Source organism: Nicotiana sylvestris, chromosome 5 (genome assembly GCF_000393655.2).
Source record: "Nicotiana sylvestris chromosome 5, ASM39365v2, whole genome shotgun sequence".
Classification (NCBI taxonomy): Eukaryota; Viridiplantae; Streptophyta; class Magnoliopsida; order Solanales; family Solanaceae; genus Nicotiana; species Nicotiana sylvestris.
Genome location: NC_091061.1, coordinates 4,231,507 through 4,250,019, shown reverse-complemented (window position 1 = coordinate 4,250,019; position 18,513 = coordinate 4,231,507). Strand labels below are relative to the sequence as shown.

Sequence of the window (18,513 nt, the reverse complement as noted above, 5' to 3'; positions counted from 1 at the left end):
TCCGGAGTAGGAGTAAGGTCTGCGTATACTCTGCCCTCCCCAGACCCCACTAGTGGAATTCTACTGGGTTGTTTTTGTTGTTGTATATGACAGAAAGATCCTTGTTCCAAAAGTGAATCAAATAATTAAAATTTCAGAAATGAAAATTGTACTTCTAGCTAGTGCTGTTTGAGGGAAAGGAAGTCGCGACGTGCCATTATTAATTGATTAAAAACTTTAGCAACTATGGTCATATTACCAACAATTGACAACAGTTAGTTTGTTTACTATCAGAGCACTAAACAAGAAAACACTTTAAAAGCAAGGTATTACATTCCTTTTTCCTAATAAATGAACCAAAGAATCAGCCTACCTAATTGATCCTTCAGAAATGGATGCAACTTTGCAAATACCAGATGATGTAGTGAATGGCAAATCCTTATAGCAGGCAACCAACTCCTTATTTGTATGCAGATCCAACTGAACAGTTTCCCAAATCTTTTTCTTATTGTTCAATACATCATCAGGCTCGCCATCAAATCCGGGGAATGTGATTCGTTCCCCAATTGCAGCATCTTTAGGCGGCTCAACTAATTCAACCTGACGTTGCATCAAAATCAGTATAAATGATCAATTTTTCCATCCTAATAAAACCCGATGAAACATATAATATGGGCGAGTGGACAAGTACACAGTAGATGTCAGTCGTATAAAACCTGTTCCTCAATACTATTGAGGAATACTATCACAAATATATTTGCTACTTATATACCAGTTGTGGAACACTTTTCGATGTTTCTACCTAGTGAAATAAAACAAAGAAAGAAAGTAGACGTCCTTAGCTTCTTTTTCCTTTCTCCCTTCCAACATTCGGAAGAATTCCTTTCCAAGTTTTGCTCTTGCTTGCTTAACTCGACTTTTCCATTTGAACAATCTTGTGTGTTAGCCAGTAGAGATGCTCCATTTTAAAGAATGCATGCCTCCATAAATTAATTTCTTTTATGGAGTAATTCATTGATCTCCATAAACTTAGTAACTTGTCATATTTCTATTTCAGTATTAAGCAAGTAAAATGTATTTAAACAGAAGCACAAACATATTAAAGGTACATAGCAATTGTCCCCAGATAACATGGACAGGGAGATAAGCACAGATCACTGTTTACCTTAGTGTGATCGCTATTAGAAGCAGCAAGAACCATTGCCTGGGACTTTATCCCCCTCATGCTAACTGGTTTTAGGTTGCATAGAATGCAGACCTTCCGATTCTGAAAAGGAAACGTCACTGAGAATAAATTCACCAGCTCATTTTATATTTGATACTTGCAAAAGGTGGAGAAGCCAAACCTGCATCTCCTCAAGTGGAATATAGTTTACAAGGCCACTAACAACAGTTCTGGGCAGAGCTTCACCAACATCAATCTCTTCCACATACAATGAATCAGCATTAGGATGTTTTTGTGCCTTCGTTATGAGACCAACGCGAATGTCAAGTCTACTAATGGAAATTTCTCCTTCGTCAGTGGCTGGGGCCTTAGATTTGGTTTCAGAAGATTTTTTTGCACGTTCCTTCTTATTACCATCTGATACACAAAATAGAAAAATCAAAGTAAGCCATAATCAATATGATTCTCATGCAAGAATAGAACTAAACAGCAGCCATCAACCATGGTGGACTTGAGGTAGAACTTGGATGGGAATCTGACAGGATCCCAAGGCAGATGCATAAGCATAGATGATTTACTTGTCTCTTTAGAGAGCAAAAGGTATCTGTATGTATTCTTGAAAGCTTAAGTCTTTGGAACCAACCAGAAATCTTCAGAGACAATGAGGAGTTAGAGGTCTGGTATTAAGAAAACAAGAGGATCAAAAGAGAGGTGGTCAATAGGCACAGTCGAGAAGTGCCTCGAGGAGGATCAAAGCAAGTGCTAACAAATTTATGCCTAAAGAAACTACAAGGCTCCTTAAACTCTTCATACCCCTGTCATAGAAATAAATAAACTCATCACAGCAAGTAAAAACAAATGGAAAACGAAAAAATTTCAACCTGATATTTTTGTTTTGTTCAGTTGTTCAGCCATTTTTTTGGTATCAGTTTCTGCCTTCAGAGCCCTATCTGCCCTATCTGCCTGACTTCCTGCAAACTTCTCTCTGTAGAATTCAACTTCTTCATCTTTCTGTATATTATCATCAACAACAATTATAAACCAGCCAACAAATGAAAGAATGAATAAACATGCAGTAAAAAAAGACCGAAATGCATTACCAGCTCCTTGAACAATGGTGCTGGTGTTCCAATTTTGTGACCTGCAGGTATAATGTTCCATGGTCTTTTGCTATTGGCAACGTCACCTTTTTCATCAGCCAGTGAAAGTTGCATTTCAGGAGGCAAGTTGAGCTGCTTAAGCACCTGTGAATCAAGAGGGAAAAGCATCAAACACCTAAGCACAGACAGATGGTATCAACACAAAGTTCAAGTTTGCAATGATGGCAACAGAAACACTACCTCACGTGAAAAAGATGGCATAAATGGCTCTAAAAGACATGCCAGAAGATAGACTAGACCACAAGCAGTTCTCATCACTATGGAACACGAACGCCTATCTTCCTTGTAAAGTTTCCAAAACTGACTCTCCTACAGAAAGAAATACAATGTGATGAGCCTCAACAATTTGAGATCAGAAACCATAAGAATACCCATAGGTCATTACCTTTGTCACATGAAAAGTTCAAAATTTCAGCTAGTTAATTTTTTTTTTTTTTTTGCTCGATAATTCAGCTAGTTAATCTAAAATGAGAGTCACATCGCATAGCAGTTATAGATCAAAAACCCAGATAGCTAAGTATTTGACAGGATTACCTGCAGATAACCGTTTCCTTCACCAGAAACAGACATCGCAACCTTCAAGCCTTGCTTTAATTTAACCTAGACGAATTGCAACAGATACGGGTTATCAAACATTGGAAATAAGAGCACCAATCAAAATAGAATAAGATGCAAGAAAATGTGTCACCCGTGGCGGATGAGTCACTTTATTATCGTGGCTTCATTTTTCTTTACTTATAAAATAAGATCACATGACTTCTAGTTCACTACAACTGAGAGAACCCGTGGCGGATGAGTCACCTTCTCCATGGCTTCTATATACTGCTCCACGTAATTTCCAACTTTTTCACCCAATGCCTTTGTCAAGGGATGTGATTCCGCTCCTTCAACATCGGGAATAATGGAACCATAACCTGAAGCTGTATGAGGGCATTGTCAATAAAGATCTGATAGATATGAGGGAAAAGGGGATAAGACTTTTCCCCGGGTAAATATGAAGGAATCTAGACAATTAGCAAAATTACTACTTTCACCCAAGCAAGTTACCCAACATCTTTTCCTCTAGAAAAATTTTCTTCCTTCATCTTTTTTTCTGCTTTTTAATCTTATACCCTTTTCTATTAACGTTTTCTGCTTCTAAACTACTAGTATCACAATTCAATGAGGCCAAGTAAGAGACTTTTTTTTTTCAATTGTAAGAAACATAAATAGAGACTTGTAGCAATCAATCAGACAAGCACGGGATACTAACAGCAGAAAAAACATGAACAATGTAGTAAACCACATCATTTCTTAAAACATAAACCGGAGGGATTGTAGCAAAAAAATAGACAACAAAATAAGCTGCCAAAAGTTTTGCAAAACACAAAATACCAACAGAGAAGCAACTTTGACAACTAGAAAATCCATCAACAGGGAACAACTATGTAAATATCTAAAAGAACAGGTCGCTGAAATACCTGAATCTTTTGCGATGAAGCTCAAGACTCTATTGACAAAATTGCCTAAGTTGCTTAGCAACTCACTGTTTAACTTTGCTTGTAGGTCTGCCCATGTAAATAAAGTGTCTGAGACCTAGAATAACCAAAAATATTTAGTGATAGAATGGCATTACAAAACTGGGAAATATTGAACAGCAAAAAACATTGTCAAAGCACCATGGGCCCACCTCTGGCCTGTTTGTCAGCAAGTAATATCTCCATACTTCTACAGGAATATTTGTGTCTTTTGCATCATTACCAAAAACTCCTATACCCTTGCTCTTAGAGAATTTGCCTGATTAGGACAACCAAAAAAGAGAAGGGAAAGATTTTCAAGTCAGAAAACATGGAATAATGTAATATTAACTAGTATCTCCAAACTAAAGTTTCAAGAAGCAATTACATATTGCAATGCTCAACTAATTTCTAATTAACCTGCTTCATAGTTCAAATATTCTGTTACGCTGATAGTTTTCATAAGTGTCCAGTTTTCACCAGTTCCGAGAAGCGTAGATGGGAATATTACCTGGACATACAAAATACATTACAAACCCCCTAACTTCACAAAATTAGTAGGCTACCAGCAAAGAATTTCAAAGATTTTTAAAACTTACAGTGTGAAAAGGCACATTGTCCTTGCCCATAAACTGATACAGTTCCACATCATCTGGATTCTTCCACCACTTCTCCCACTCGGTTGTGTAGCATGAGGTGATTGAAACATAACCAATAGGAGCATCAAACCACACATAGAAAACCTAATTACCAATCAATGAATATTGTCGTGAAGCTAAGATCTTAGATAACAATTTTTGTGAACTTCAAATAAAATCAACAGAATAGAATTTATAGCCAGATGTGGACTAACAATCACAAAGTTATGAGTTGCAATCAATCGTTTTTAATCAACCAACCTTATCCTTGTATTTTTCATGTGGTACTGGAACCCCCCATTTCAAATCTCTAGTTATACACCTTGGTTTAAGTCCTTCTCTAAGCCACGCATGTGTTGTGTAGATAGCATTCTGACTCCATCCTCCAGCCACTGACATGTTGTTGACATATGCTTCTAATCTATCCTTCAGCAAAGGGAGCTCAAGAAACAAATGGTCTGTATCTCGGATACATGGGGTTTTGCGACAAACCTGTTGAGTAACCAAGCAAAGACTTAAGCAGTTGGTAAATTTACCACATCCATATTTTAAGTCAAATATGAGTCCATAAAACTTTCTAAACATCCTTGTACTCTTAGTCCAATTTATGAATAAGATTATGAGGAACTTTTGTGCTTCCAATCCTTCATACATCAATTCCATTGCAAGAAAATTAATCGTCTGCAAATCATGTGATTCAGCTCAAACAAACGATCAAATATCTTGCTGAAGGAATTTGCGCTCGTTTTCAAGAAACTGATATGTGTTTAATTAAAATGAGAGTATACAACATAAAACCTAGTAAAGAATATGCACCTGCTAAGATGAAAGCATATAAAATTAAACCTAGTAATGAATATGCATCTAACAGAATATGAGACGAAGTGCGAACCTTGCATTTTGGCTCCATTAGTTCTGTGGGATTTAAAAGTTTCCCACACTTTTCACATTGATCTCCTCGTGCAGAATCATAGTTGCAACCTGGTGTTGGACAGTTACCCTCTACAAGTCTATCCGCTAAGAACTTTTTGCAAGTGTCGCAGTAAAGCTGCATAAGAAAATGAACTTCAGCTGGGGAAATGTCAACTACACTACAGCTGTGGTCCGTGCAACTTCAATTAAAGAAGTATTTAAAAGCTTGATGACTTGAAATCATACATATGTTTTTGGTGAATTTCGTTGGATTCAACGACATTTCTTATTGCTTCTTATGTTGGAATGGACTAAATTCTAGTATGTTCACGTGTACGGTAGGAAACCAACAAAGCTAATGCTAAACGCGTAGCAATAGAAGCACACAACAGTTGCAAAAGCTAATTTCCAGGGAAATAATCCATACTACAATCCGGTACCTGTTGCATTGTATTCTCAGAAAGCCAATTATTCTCAAAGAGCTTCTTGAAAATTGCTTGACAAACTTCTGTCTGCTGTGGCATTGATGTGCGTCCAAATTCATCAAAGCTTATGTCAAACCATTTATAGACTTCTTTATGAATAGCATGATATCTGCAAAGCCAATAAGAGGAGAAAGGAATTGTGAAATGGGGTTGTGTTCATGTTGACTCCCTCTGGTTAAAAATTACATCTCTCACAACCGAATAAAGTAAAAGGATGAATTACAAGGACTCAGAAGAAAGCAAACTTTAATTTTCAAAAGGAAAACCAAGTATATGAATGCTAAATTTTATTCTTCAACTCCTTTCCTGGAGGTGTCTTAACAATGATGTTTTAGCCACCTCTTTTGGAGCTCTTGGAATAATCATGTGAAAAAGTCTACAGAAATTCATTTAACTGCTATTTTTGTTATATAAACCTGCAAATTTCATACTGGTACATCATTTGCTGTTGTCTGGACTTCAATTGAATTAAAATATCTTAGCTCTGTCAATATAACACTTCCATAAACATAAGAAAAAGGATAACTTGGAAGCTTAAAAACCTAACGAGACTTAAAATTAATTTCCTTGGTCAGTTGGTCCAAAACATGATATATGAATTGGGAAACTTGGCCAATTATTTAATATGTTACCTGCAGTGTACTTAACTTCACAAAGACACAAAGACCACCGTGTTCAACATATTTCTTGAGAGAAAAACTCGATATTTTTAATAGAAGAGCCATTTGTTCGTCTAATGTCCCTAGGTAAACGTAATATGCTTGACAAGAACCTCATCTCTGTCAAAGTAAATGTAACAGCCCACGAGCCGCTAGGGGTTCGCTGTGAAACTTTCCTTGGGCAAATTATACATGGGAATTGGGGGAGAAAGTTAGGGGTCATATAAGAACGAGATAAGGATTCATCTGTTGAGGTGTCTTTTGGGTTAAAGCCCAAAGGGACAAAACCGTGAGGTCCAAATACCTTGAGTTTGTAGTCTAAGTTGCCCCGACACGGCAGTTTAGGTGCCGCATCCGTGTCGATACAACACTAGTATAGGTGTGGGTGTAGGATCCATACCGGATCTAGTTAAACGATTTTGGGTACTTTGACCACGACGGACGGAAAAATTAGAGACGAGATACAATTTGATCTCCGAAATCAAAACCAAAACTTGGGTAAATTTGAAGAAAATAGCATAATTTATCCGGGAAATCAATCCTTCACTTACCTAGAACTTGAGAATAAAAAGAAAATCCACAGTTTACAAGCTATATGTAAATATTCCACAAAATTTCTTATAATTTAGAGATATTTTTATATTTTATTTCTTGAATTATTTTTAGCCGGATCCCCGCACCCGTATCGGTACTAGGATCCGTATCTTCAAATCCTAGAATTTACATCTTGAAGGATCCGACCTTTAGATCCGCACCCATATCGGACACTCGCACCCGTGTCCGAGCAACTCAGGTTGTAGCTCACTAAAGGAGCAACTCTATCATTGCTCCAATGCTCACCCTCGCAAAGTAAAAGCACATACTAGAGCTAATTTTCAACAATCGACTAATCACTACAAAAAAAAAATCTAATTTTTACCATAAAAACATGATAAACCCAAGAACCTAATGCCTATTACTAAATTGAAATCTGTAAGTAAAAGATACTTGCAACAATTGACTACTAAATTAGTAATAAAAATCTAATCTTTACCGGTAAAACAAGAGAAGCCTAACAAAATTTCACACCTATTAGTACTTTATGCCTTCCCCAACACCTATCTCACCCACTGAATTTCCTCAATTGCAACAAAAGTATTATTTGGGGGGAAAGGCCATTTCATCTGTCAGTACGACAAAAAATGTTTTCGTCCATGAAGTCATTTTAGTTGTGGAAAATATTTTCCACCGAAATCACTTCATTCGAGTTTCAGCCGGAAATCATTTTCCGTTCCAAATATCCCAAATTCTTACTCTTGCAGCTTACTTATATTAACATTTAGACATTAGTAATCTTTTCTTTTCATAACCGCCAGCTTGTGCGCACTAATTCCACAGAATGCCTGCTCCCACCAACAACAGGTAGCGAGTAACTCTATCCACCAAGACATTATTAATTTATACCAATCTACCTTATTAATTTATTATTAACATTTAATAGTCAAAATATCATAAAGCATTTTAAATTCTTCTCTTTACACCAAAGGCACCTAAAATCCATACAAAAAAAGGCAAATGCAAAATAAATTTTGCTTACTTGTCACAAATTTGCTTAGGAGTACAATTTTCCTCCAAAGCTTTAGTTTCAGTAGCAGTCCCATACTCATCTGTACCACACATGTATATTGCATTGTACCCTCTAAGTCTACAGTATCTCGCAAACACGTCAGCACTCAATACACCTACAAATTCCACCCAAAAAAAATCAATTTTTCCAAATCCAAAAATAAAAAAAATAAAAAGCTATAATTAAATAAATAAAGTTGTACGTACATCCAATAATATTGCCAAGGTGAGGAACGTTGTTTACATAAGGCAAAGCACTAGTAATTAGGATGTTTCGTTTGCCTGGGATTGGGAGTTTCGGAATTGTTTTGCAATTTTCGCCCATTTTTTTGAGAGATCTGCTAGGGTTTAAAAGAGGTTTTTTTTGGCTATAATTGAAATTCAGCAGATGAAGAAGACGAAGAATAGAGAATGCTACTGTTTAAGGTAAAAGAGGCGTTATAATTTATAGACTGAATAAATTAACGGAATGAGGTTCTCTTTGGCAAGTGGTTTTTATGGGAAGAATATTCAGAATATAAATACTTAAGGATATTTTCACTTTTATCCCTCAAATATTGATAAATTTTAATTTTGGTCCTTATGATATTTGGATAAGCACATTTAATCTTTAATTAATTAAATTGTACAGTTTTAATCCCTCTATTTGTGAATCTTCACGAATTTGACCGGATTATGTACCATTATATCATTAGTATTTGCTTGACTTGGTTTTGTTTGTGATCGATTTCATTGATTTAGTAATTAAAAGAGATCTTTATGAACCTAATTCGTCCCTTAGGCATTTAAGGGGATAAGTTAGTTAAACGACATGTCACCTATTTTAGGAATAAATTGGGTTATTGTTGGGTTATTGTACAGCAATCATATTGGACTAACTGTAAAGTTGTTTCTGTATGACCTATATAGATAACAGATTTGAGCCGTAAAAAATAGTCACTAATGCTTGTATTAGGATAGACGGTCTACATCACACTCCTTGGGATACGACTAGTGGCGTAGATAGAAATTTTTGTAAGCGATGTCAATATTTGAAGAAGTGAACAAATAAATAAATCACTATAACTACAAACGATGTTATTTTTTATATCTACGCCAAATGCTTTTATTTTTCTTATGATCTATACATACATATTTACGGAAATTTTTGACGAAGTGTACCACCATGTGAGATAAGGTGCCTACGTCTGTATCATGCATGAACACAAAATACTTCGTCAGTGGCGGATCTAGGATTTTTAAATCATGGGTGCTTAACTAGGGGTGTTCGTCGGTCGGTATGGTACGGTATTTAGATATTTCGGTTCGGTATTTTCGGTATTCGGTTTCTTAAAATCCTATACCAATACCGTACCTAATTAAATTCGGTATGGTTCAGTTTTTCTCCTTTCGGTTTCGGTTTATTCAGTTTGAATACTAACTAGTGCACAGAGCCATAGACTCTAATATTCTTAATTAAAGTACTTAAAAATACAAAACTGGAAATGTTTGTTGACAAAAATTTTGTCCAAAACTAGCAAATATCGACCCAAATAGAGAAAATTGTACATAAAAGAATATTTGTTCATTAGAAATGTCTTGTTATTTGTTTAGAGTTAATTGATGAACTTAGAGAATAAAGGAAAGTAAAATTTTAGATTTTTTTATATTTATGTTATAATTGATAATATGTGTTTTGTGTAATCTAATATATATATTTCGGTAAGGTATCGGTATTTCGGTATTTTATTTTAAAATACCAAATACCATACTTAATATCAATTTTTTTTTAAAACTTAAACCAAATACCAAAATACCGTATACCAAATACCAAAGTTTTTGGTTTTGGTATGGTAATTCAATATTTATCAAATTATGCACAGCCATATACTTAGCTATTTTTCATCTTAAAATTGCTACTAAGACTGAGTGCTCAGTTAATATATTTGTATTAATTTTTTAGTTTTAACAATAAATAATAGTGTTTGGTTCCATAACATGTACTTCATGCACTGCTTTTTTTTTTAATGCTTGAGAGAGTGAATTAAGAAAGGATTAGTAGGAATCCGAAGATTCTATTAGTTACATTAGATCCCAAAATTGATATAGCTAATAAATTCAAGTGAATTTAAAAGAAACAATAGAATTGATTAGTTAACAATGGCGAAATCATTAGCTTAAGTGGATTTTTTCATTCCTATACAATATTTGAAACTTTATTATCCTTAATGTCCATGTTTAGTTAATTACCCGGCATAAATAAGTTTTGTTTACAAAATATATACAATTCACCTTAAAAGGCTCGCAATCCATTATTTGTGCCTTAAATCAAGGAATATAGTTACATCATTTTCCTTTTTTCTCTCCTCTTTCCCCTTTTCTCTCCTGATCTTCCACCCATACTCCAAATCTTTTTGTTTCGTCTTTTCGTTCATACGTGTAATGAACCCTCTATTCAAATTACCCTACGGCGAAAACTCCTCTTTTTGTGGAAAAAAGAAATTGTGGACGTACCCACAAACAAAACAATCATGAGAAAGAACGTGTACTTTAGTTCCTCTTTCATATTTAACCGCCCTCAGTCATCATTTATTTCATCAATTATAACTCTCCATTTCCAGCTTGGAAATTCACCAGCTTGCAAAAGGATTCATCGATTCCCAGTCCAAGTTTCCTCCAGAAGTAGAATCAGATTTATCAGTAAGCATATTTAGTACTTACTGACGAAGATTCAGAAGAAATGGATACTTTTTGCTGGGGAATATGCAAGCACAACAGTATAACAAAGCTCTCATTTCCTCAGGACAGAGTTTTGAAAGTTGTTCATAATTCAGCAAAGATGATTATATACAACTACAATATCATACAACTTAAATATAATTTTTATACAATATGTCTTTTGTATATTTTATATTTGATTTATACACAGTAAAAATAAATTTCATACAACTAATTATATATTATACAACTTATACACAACTTTCACACATTATTTCTACCCAGTTATATACAACTACAATTTTTATACAATATTGTTCAACATTCATATAATATAATATATATTTTTTTTATATATATATATATATATATATATAAACAACAAAATATAATTTTTCTACAATTTTACTATAATTTTACTACAATTTCTGCAGTATAATATAATGTATGTCATGTCTTTTTCTTTTTCTTCGAGTTTCAATCTGAAATTCAGCCAAAATCAAGTCTAATCTTCACTAAAATACCCTCAAAATTGAGATATAAACTCCAAACCATATTCCCAATTGTTTGTAACAACACCCAATCCAAACAAATAATGCTTTTTAAAAACCCAAATTCGAATTCAAAAGTTTTTTAATGGTTGTCAATGGTGGAATTGCTGCTCTCTTTTCCTTTGCTTTACATTAGTGAAATTAGAGATTGAGAGATAGAGAGAGACATAGAGAGAATTCCAATTCTTTGCAACAACACCCAAATTAAACAAATAATATTTTTTGAAAACCCAAATTCGAATTCAAAGCTTCAAAGTTTTTTAATGGTTCTCAATGGTGTAATTGCTGCTCTCTTGTGCAAGATACGTGGGGGAAGGGGGTGGGATGTGAAAAGAGAAATATGGGGGGAATGAGATACAGAGAAAGAAATGTGGGGGCAGTGGGAGTGATTGTAGTAATTAATTAATTATTCTTAAATCCTAAAAATGTACATAATTGGTAATTTTGTATATAGGAGGTAATTAAAGTGAAACTTGAATACGGGGGGTAATAAAGTTTCTAATAGTATATAGGTATATAAAAATCTCTTAGCTAAATTGTCTTTCATACATAGTAGTAGTAATTCTTTTCAGCATGTATTTTTTCCGAAACTTTTTTTTTTTGTTGCTAAATTTACAACCTTCTTTATTTTATTTTAATTTTTTGGGGGGTGGGGTGGGGGGGGGGGGGTTAGATAAGAGAAGAAGAGGCTAAGAGTAAAATGCGGAGAGATGTTTGTTAAAAAATGATAAGAAACTTTGAAACCACTGAAAATCAAGAACAAAATTTTAGGAATATCAAGAATGCACTGTTTTTCCTTTTCCAACTTTACCATATCTCATTGGTAAAAACTAAAATAGTGCATTCTACTAACGATTCTTTTATGTTTCTCATAATTCATTGCATGAAAAGCCATGAAGATATCAATACAGACCTTTCTTGGCACTAATTTTCCAAGAATCATAGCATACAAGAAAAAATAAAAAAGCAAAATATTTGCGATGGCGACTTCTTCGAATCCAAGAAAAGCAGATTCCTCGAACCGACCACCTCAGGCGGTCAAATTCTCACGGCGCACGTCCAGTGGACGCATCGTGAGCTTATCCCGGGACGATGATCTAGACGTCCCGGGCGATAGTCAAAATGATTTTATTAACTATACAGTCATGATGCCACCAACCCCGGATAATCAACCAGGGGCTGATGCAAATGGTGACAAGCCAGATGGTCCTGGACCATATGGCTCGTCGAGATTCAGGACCGAGTCCCAAAGGCGAATGGGTAGTCGTGGAGGCGAAGATGATGATGGTGGTTTTGGTGGTGGTGCGCGTGATGGAAATGCATCGGGTTTTGATCGTAGGATGTCTGTACTAAAATCGAATAATAAATCGATGTTACTTAGGAGCCAAACTCAAGATTTTGATCATAATCGTTGGCTTTTCGAAACTAAAGGAAAATATGGTATTGGAAATGCATTTTGGCAACAAGATGAAGGATCATATGATCATGATACTGGAATGAGTATGTCTGATTTTATGGACAAACCATGGAAACCTCTTACAAGAAAAAGCAAAGTCCCTCCTGAGATTATTAGCCCCTACAGGTTTGAATCTTATATTTGTTAACAAAAGAAATTTATATAAATTGTGATTCATGGTAATAATCTATGTAGTGTGAACTCTCTAAAATAGTTGGTGCATCCGTGTCGGATCCTTCGAAAATATACTATTTTTGGAGGATGCGACTCGCACCCATCCACGTTTTCGGAAAGTTCGAACAACATAGGTAATAATCATAAAATGAAGAAGTTATTATTATTTCGCTCAAAAAACGTATACATGCATGAGAGTATTTTTGAAGAATTAACCTAAACAGCAGCCCACCACTTAAACTAAAAATAGTCGGCGGGTATAATATATGGTTCATGCGTAACATGTGTGAAAGGGAGCCTTGGCGTAACTGATAAAGTTGCTACCATGTGATCAGGAGGTCACGAGTTTCAATCGTGGAAACAGCCTCTTGCAGAAATGCAGGGTGAGGCTGTGTACAATAGACTCTTGTGGCCTGGCCCTTTCCCGTACGTCGCGCATAGCGGGACCCTTGTGAGGGGAGCCTTGGCGTAACTGATAAAGTTGTTGTCATGTGACCAGGAGGTCACGAGTTCAAGCCGTGTAAATAGCCTCTTGCAGAAATGCACCACAAGCGGGAGCTTAGTGCACCGAGCTGCCCTTTTTATTCAGGTTTTAAGAGTTTCATCTTGTGGTTGTTTTCTGATTTTTTTTTTTTTTCCAATTTCAGGTTACTTATTGTTATCCGGCTAGTGGCATTAATTTGCTTCTTGACATGGCGAGTCCAAAATCCAAATTATGATGCAATGTGGCTATGGGGAATGTCAATAGTATGTGAACTATGGTTTGCATTTTCATGGCTTCTTGATATTCTTCCAAAATTTAACCCCATTAACAGATCTGCTGATTTAGCTGCCCTTAAAGAAAAATTCGAAAGCCCGTCGCCTTCGAATCCTCATGGTAGATCAGATTTACCAGGAGTTGATGTGTTTATTTCTACAGCTGATCCTGATAAAGAACCTCCTCTTGTTACTGCTAATACTATACTTTCAGTTCTTGCTGTTGAATATCCTGTTGAGAAACTATCTCTTTACATTTCTGATGACGGTGGTGCTATCCTTACTTTTGAAGCTATGGCTGAGGCTGTCAACTTTGCTCAGGTTAAATATTTTTGTTCATCTTGTCTCCCTTAAATTATAATAATATCTACTTAGTGATTATTCCGATTGAAGGGAAGCCTTAGAACAACGGTATAGTTGTCTCCATGTGACTATAAGTCACGGATTCGAGCTATCTATGTTATAGGGACTCTCCAAAATGTTGTCGCACCCGTGTCGGATTCTACAAAATATGCTACTTTTGGAGTATCCGACACGCATCCGACGACATTTTCGGAGAGTCCGAGCAACATAGCGAGCCATGGAAGCAGCCATTAATGCTTCCATTAGGTTAGGCTGTCTATATAACACCCCTTGGATGCAGCCCTTTCTCGGACCCTGTGTGAATGCGGGATAATTTGTGCACCGGGCTGTTCTTTTTAGTAATTATTCATACTAGAATTTTGATCAAATCTTAGCTAGTCATGGTAGTACGTTTACTTTAGTTGGGAATTTATTTGTCCGTTAATACGTTTACATTAAGTCCTATGCTTTTAGGAGTTTTTTTGCCATATTAGAGAATCTTATACCAGTAGGAAATATAGAGAACTTCTAGTAATTTTTTGCTTTATTGGATTGAATGTAATACTACTAATGCTTATTTCTGCTGGTTAACTAAAGGTTTGGGTGCCATTTTGTCGAAAACATAACGTTGAGCCAAGAAATCCAGACAGTTACTTCAGTCAGAAGACAGATCCAACGAAAAACAAGAAGCGCCCTGATTTTGTGAAGGATCGACGTTGGATTAAGAGGGAATACGACGAGTTCAAGGTCAGGATCAACGGTTTACCAGAAGTCATACGCAAAAGATGCGAAATGTATAACTCAAAAGAAGAAATGAAGGATAAGGAACTTGCAAAAGAGAATAATGGAGGGGAAGATGTTAAGGTTCAAAAAGCAACTTGGATGGCTGATGGCACACATTGGCCTGGAACTTGGTTTAATCCTATTGCTGATCACTCTAAAGGAGATCATGCTGGAATTTTGCAAGTAACACTAAATATTCTCTGCCTTTATTATCATAAACTTGTTTATTGAAATCTGTGTTTTTCAAGTCATTTTTTTGATATATACAGTCAAATCTCTCTATAACAACCTCGTTTGTTTCGGACATTTTCTGATTGCTATAGCGAAGTTGTTTTATAGAGAACATATGTTATAGCATAACATGAAAAATTAGTTCCAAAAAACGTTAGCATTTATAATGAAGTGTTATTATAGAGGATTGTTGTTACAGAAATCTGGCAGTACAGTCAAACCTCTCTATAACAACCTCGTTCGTTCCGAACATTTTCTGGCTGCTATAGCTACGTGTTGTTATAGAGAAATTTAACCGTACAATCAAACATCTCTATAACTGCCTCTGGCTGCTATAGCGAAGTGTTGTTATAGAGAACAAATGTTATAATATAACATGAAAAGTTGATTGCAAAAAGAAAACTTGGTCGTTATAATGAAGTGGTGCTATAGAGGATTATTGTTATAGAGAAGTTTGACTATATTACTTATCTTCTCCTTGTAGATAATGAGCAAGGTGCCGGAAAATGATCCAATAATGGGAGGTCCCAATGAAAAGCAATTAGATTTCACCGGTATTGACATCCGAATTCCCATGTTTGCGTATGTGTCTCGTGAGAAACGGCCAGGTTATGATCATAATAAGAAGGCAGGAGCGATGAATGCTTTGGTGAGAGCTTCTGCAATTCTTTCAAATGGACCGTTCATTCTCAACTTGGATTGTGATCATTACGTCTATAACTCCATGGCCATTCAAGAGGGTATGTGTTACATGATGGATCGAGGAGGTGATCGTATTTGCTACCTACAATTCCCTCAAAGATTTGAGGGAATCGATCCCTCTGATCGATATGCTAATCATAACACTGTGTTTTTTGATGGTAAGAAATGTGCAATTCTCTAACTATTACGTTGTTTTCGCGATATGTGTAGTAGTAAAAAATCCTCATTTCTCATGACCTTTGTTCTTATTTGATGACAGGAAATATGAGAGCTTTAGATGGTCTACAAGGTCCTGTATACGTCGGGACTGGATGTATGTTCAGGCGCTATGCGCTCTATGGTTTCCACCCGCCACGAGCTAATGAGTACACTGGCTTCCTTGGGAAAAACAAGAAACAAGCAAAAAATGTTGCAATGCCATCAGACTTAGATGATGATTCACAACCTTTAACAGGACATCCTGACTTGAACTTGCCAAAGCAATTTGGAAATTCAACGATGTTTGTTGAGTCAATAGCAGTAGCAGAATTTCAAGGACGGCCTCTAGCCGATCACATTACTGTTAAAAATGGCAGGCCACCTGGCGCCTTGCTCATCCCGCGTCCTCCACTAGATGCACCAACTGTAGCTGAGGCTATTGCAGTCATCTCTTGCTGGTAATAGCAAGAATCTTTATAAGATTTTACTTAATTTCGGATTATTATCAACTTGTTAGCTATTCTATGACTACCTGTTGTTTCTAGGATTATACTGCATTTGTTGTTGTCGTTGTATCAACTTGTTAGCTATTTTTCACTTATTTATGTCTATATGATTCATAGGTTTGAGGACAAAACAGAATGGGGAGATCGAATAGGATGGATTTATGGATCAGTGACAGAGGATGTGGTCACTGGATACAGAATGCACAATCGTGGATGGCGATCTGTCTACTGTATAACGAAACGAGATGCTTTTCGTGGCACTGCACCTATCAATTTGACAGATCGTTTGCACCAGGTGCTTCGTTGGGCAACTGGTTCAGTCGAGATTTTCTACTCTCGTAACAATCCAGCTCTAGCCAGCCCGCGTCTTAAGTTCTTACAACGCGTTGCATACTTCAATGTTGGTGTCTACCCTTTCACCTCAATCTTCCTTGTTGTCTACTGTTTCATCCCAGCGCTTTGCCTCTTCAGCGGACAATTCATCGTATCAAACTTAAGCGTACCGTTTCTTTCCTACCTGTTACTCATTACCATCACTCTTGTTCTCATATCACTTCTTGAAGTCAAATGGTCTGGTATAGCCCTTGAAGAACTATGGCGAAACGAGCAGTTTTGGCTCATCGGTGGCACGAGTGCACACTTTGCTGCTGTAATTCAGGGACTTTTAAAAGTTGTAGCAGGCGTTGAGATATCGTTTACATTGACATCGAAATCTGCTGGTGATGAGGATGTAGACATATATGCTGATTTACACATAGTGAAATGGACAAGTTTATTTATACTTCCATTGACAATATTGGTGGTGAATATAACTGCAATTGTTATTGGAATGGCAAGGACAGTATACAGTGTCATACCACAATGGAATAGGCTACTTGGTGGTGCATTTTTCAGTTTTTGGGTATTATCTCATTTATATCCATTTGCTAAAGGATTAATGGGAAGAAGAGGAAGAGTGCCAACAATTGTATACATATGGACAGGGCTTATTGCTATTACTGTTTCTTTACTTTGGTTATCTATTTCTCAAGGTAATAATACCGATGGAGGAAACTTTAAGATATAGAACAACAACGACGACTACGACGCCTCAGTCTGAAACAAGTTGGATCGGCGATATGAATCCTGTAGAAACAAGAAGATATACAAAAAGGGGTAACCTTTTTTTATGTAATGGGAAGGTTATGAATTCCATGATTGTAATTGTTTTGCTATTACAGAAAGTTTTAAGTATATGAATTAGATGTAGCTTTGTAGGCCTCCATATTTTGTTAATGTAAAGGAGGAATGTTAATAGCTCAATGGTATTTTATTAATAAAGAATAAGGAGAATTACACATACCTTGCTTACTATTTTAACTTATACAGTCAAACCTCTTTATGATCCCATCGTGTGTTCCGATATTTTTTGATTTCTATAGTGAAGTGTTATTATAAAGAAAACTAAAGAAATTTGGCCGTTATAATGAAGTGTTTATATAAAGGATGACTGTGATAGAAATGCTTGACCGTAATACGTACTTTCTTTATGATGTCAAGTTTACAAGTACCTTCAAACTTTCATAATTTGTGTAACAAAACTAAAATTAATGTAATCTACACATGAACAAGTTTGTCCCAGATGTGCTAATTATATATTTCTTCTATTTTCTGCCACAAAACTAAGGGTGGCACGTGGGTCGGTTAGGACCGGGCCTGGCCCAGGACCGCAAGCCCATATGGGCGGTGGGCTTAAACGGTCATAACCGGATAGGACCTGGACCGTGGGGAGGTGGGCTGGGTAGTGGGCCGGTCTTGTGCATTAGGCCCGCGAGACCTGGACCATTTGGGACCGGGGCTGGAAAGTGGGTTGGTTCAAACGGTCCTAACCGGTCCTAAACGGGCCCAGCGGCCCCAAATATTTTTAAAAAAATTGCCCTTTAGGGCATTTAAAAAGTAGCCGTTTGGGCTGCCAAAATAGCCATTTAACCCCCCCTCCCCCCAACTTTGTTTTAACCCCAAACGTTTTATAATTACAC

At 36.2% G+C, this 18,513-nt stretch overlaps 2 protein-coding genes across 2 annotated transcripts; one reads left to right on the top strand and one right to left on the bottom strand.

Moving 5' to 3' along the window:
- Positions 1–215: 215 nt before the first annotated feature.
- LOC104228703 (probable methionine--tRNA ligase) lies at positions 216–8,542 on the bottom strand. The gene is made up of 17 exons (XM_009781228.2): positions 8,307–8,542; positions 8,071–8,215; positions 5,791–5,944; positions 5,331–5,486; positions 4,700–4,930; positions 4,400–4,543; positions 4,221–4,311; positions 3,974–4,080; positions 3,765–3,879; positions 3,106–3,224; positions 2,839–2,904; positions 2,485–2,613; positions 2,245–2,388; positions 2,026–2,155; positions 1,326–1,561; positions 1,145–1,246; positions 216–579 (listed from the first exon to the last, which is right to left on the bottom strand). Exons 1-17 carry the CDS (start codon positions 8,422–8,424, stop codon positions 349–351), a joined length of 2,418 nt encoding a protein of 805 aa, XP_009779530.1. The 5' UTR covers positions 8,425–8,542; the 3' UTR covers positions 216–348.
- Positions 8,543–12,113: 3,571 nt separating this feature from the next.
- On the top strand, positions 12,114–17,834 carry LOC104228702 (cellulose synthase-like protein D1). The gene is made up of 6 exons (XM_009781227.2): positions 12,114–12,929; positions 13,625–14,054; positions 14,673–15,041; positions 15,574–15,949; positions 16,051–16,447; positions 16,613–17,834. The coding sequence occupies exons 1-6, from the start codon at positions 12,328–12,330 to the stop codon at positions 17,559–17,561; spliced, it is 3,123 nt and encodes a 1,040-aa protein (XP_009779529.1). The 5' UTR covers positions 12,114–12,327; the 3' UTR covers positions 17,562–17,834.
- Positions 17,835–18,513: the final 679 nt, after the last annotated feature.

What these genes read in the sequence shown, in the direction of transcription:
- LOC104228702 (XM_009781227.2), top strand. Translation starts at nt 12,328, where the DNA reads ATGGCGACTTCTTCGAATCCAAGAAAAGCAGATTCCTCGAACCGACCA. An exon ending in GAGATTATTAGCCCCTACAG is followed by an intron (nt 12,930 to 13,624) that starts GTTTGAATCTTA and finishes TTCCAATTTCAG; the next exon opens with GTTACTTATTGTTATCCGGC. An exon ending in TAACACTGTGTTTTTTGATG is followed by an intron (nt 15,950 to 16,050) that starts GTAAGAAATGTG and finishes ATTTGATGACAG; the next exon opens with GAAATATGAGAGCTTTAGAT.
- LOC104228703 (XM_009781228.2), bottom strand. Translation starts at nt 8,424, where the DNA reads ATGGGCGAAAATTGCAAAACAATTCCGAAACTCCCAATCCCAGGCAAA. An exon ending in CACCATTGTTCAAGGAGCTG is followed by an intron (nt 2,156 to 2,244) that starts GTAATGCATTTC and finishes GATAATATACAG; the next exon opens with AAAGATGAAGAAGTTGAATT. An exon ending in GAACAAAACAAAAATATCAG is followed by an intron (nt 1,562 to 2,025) that starts GTTGAAATTTTT and finishes TTTGTGTATCAG; the next exon opens with ATGGTAATAAGAAGGAACGT.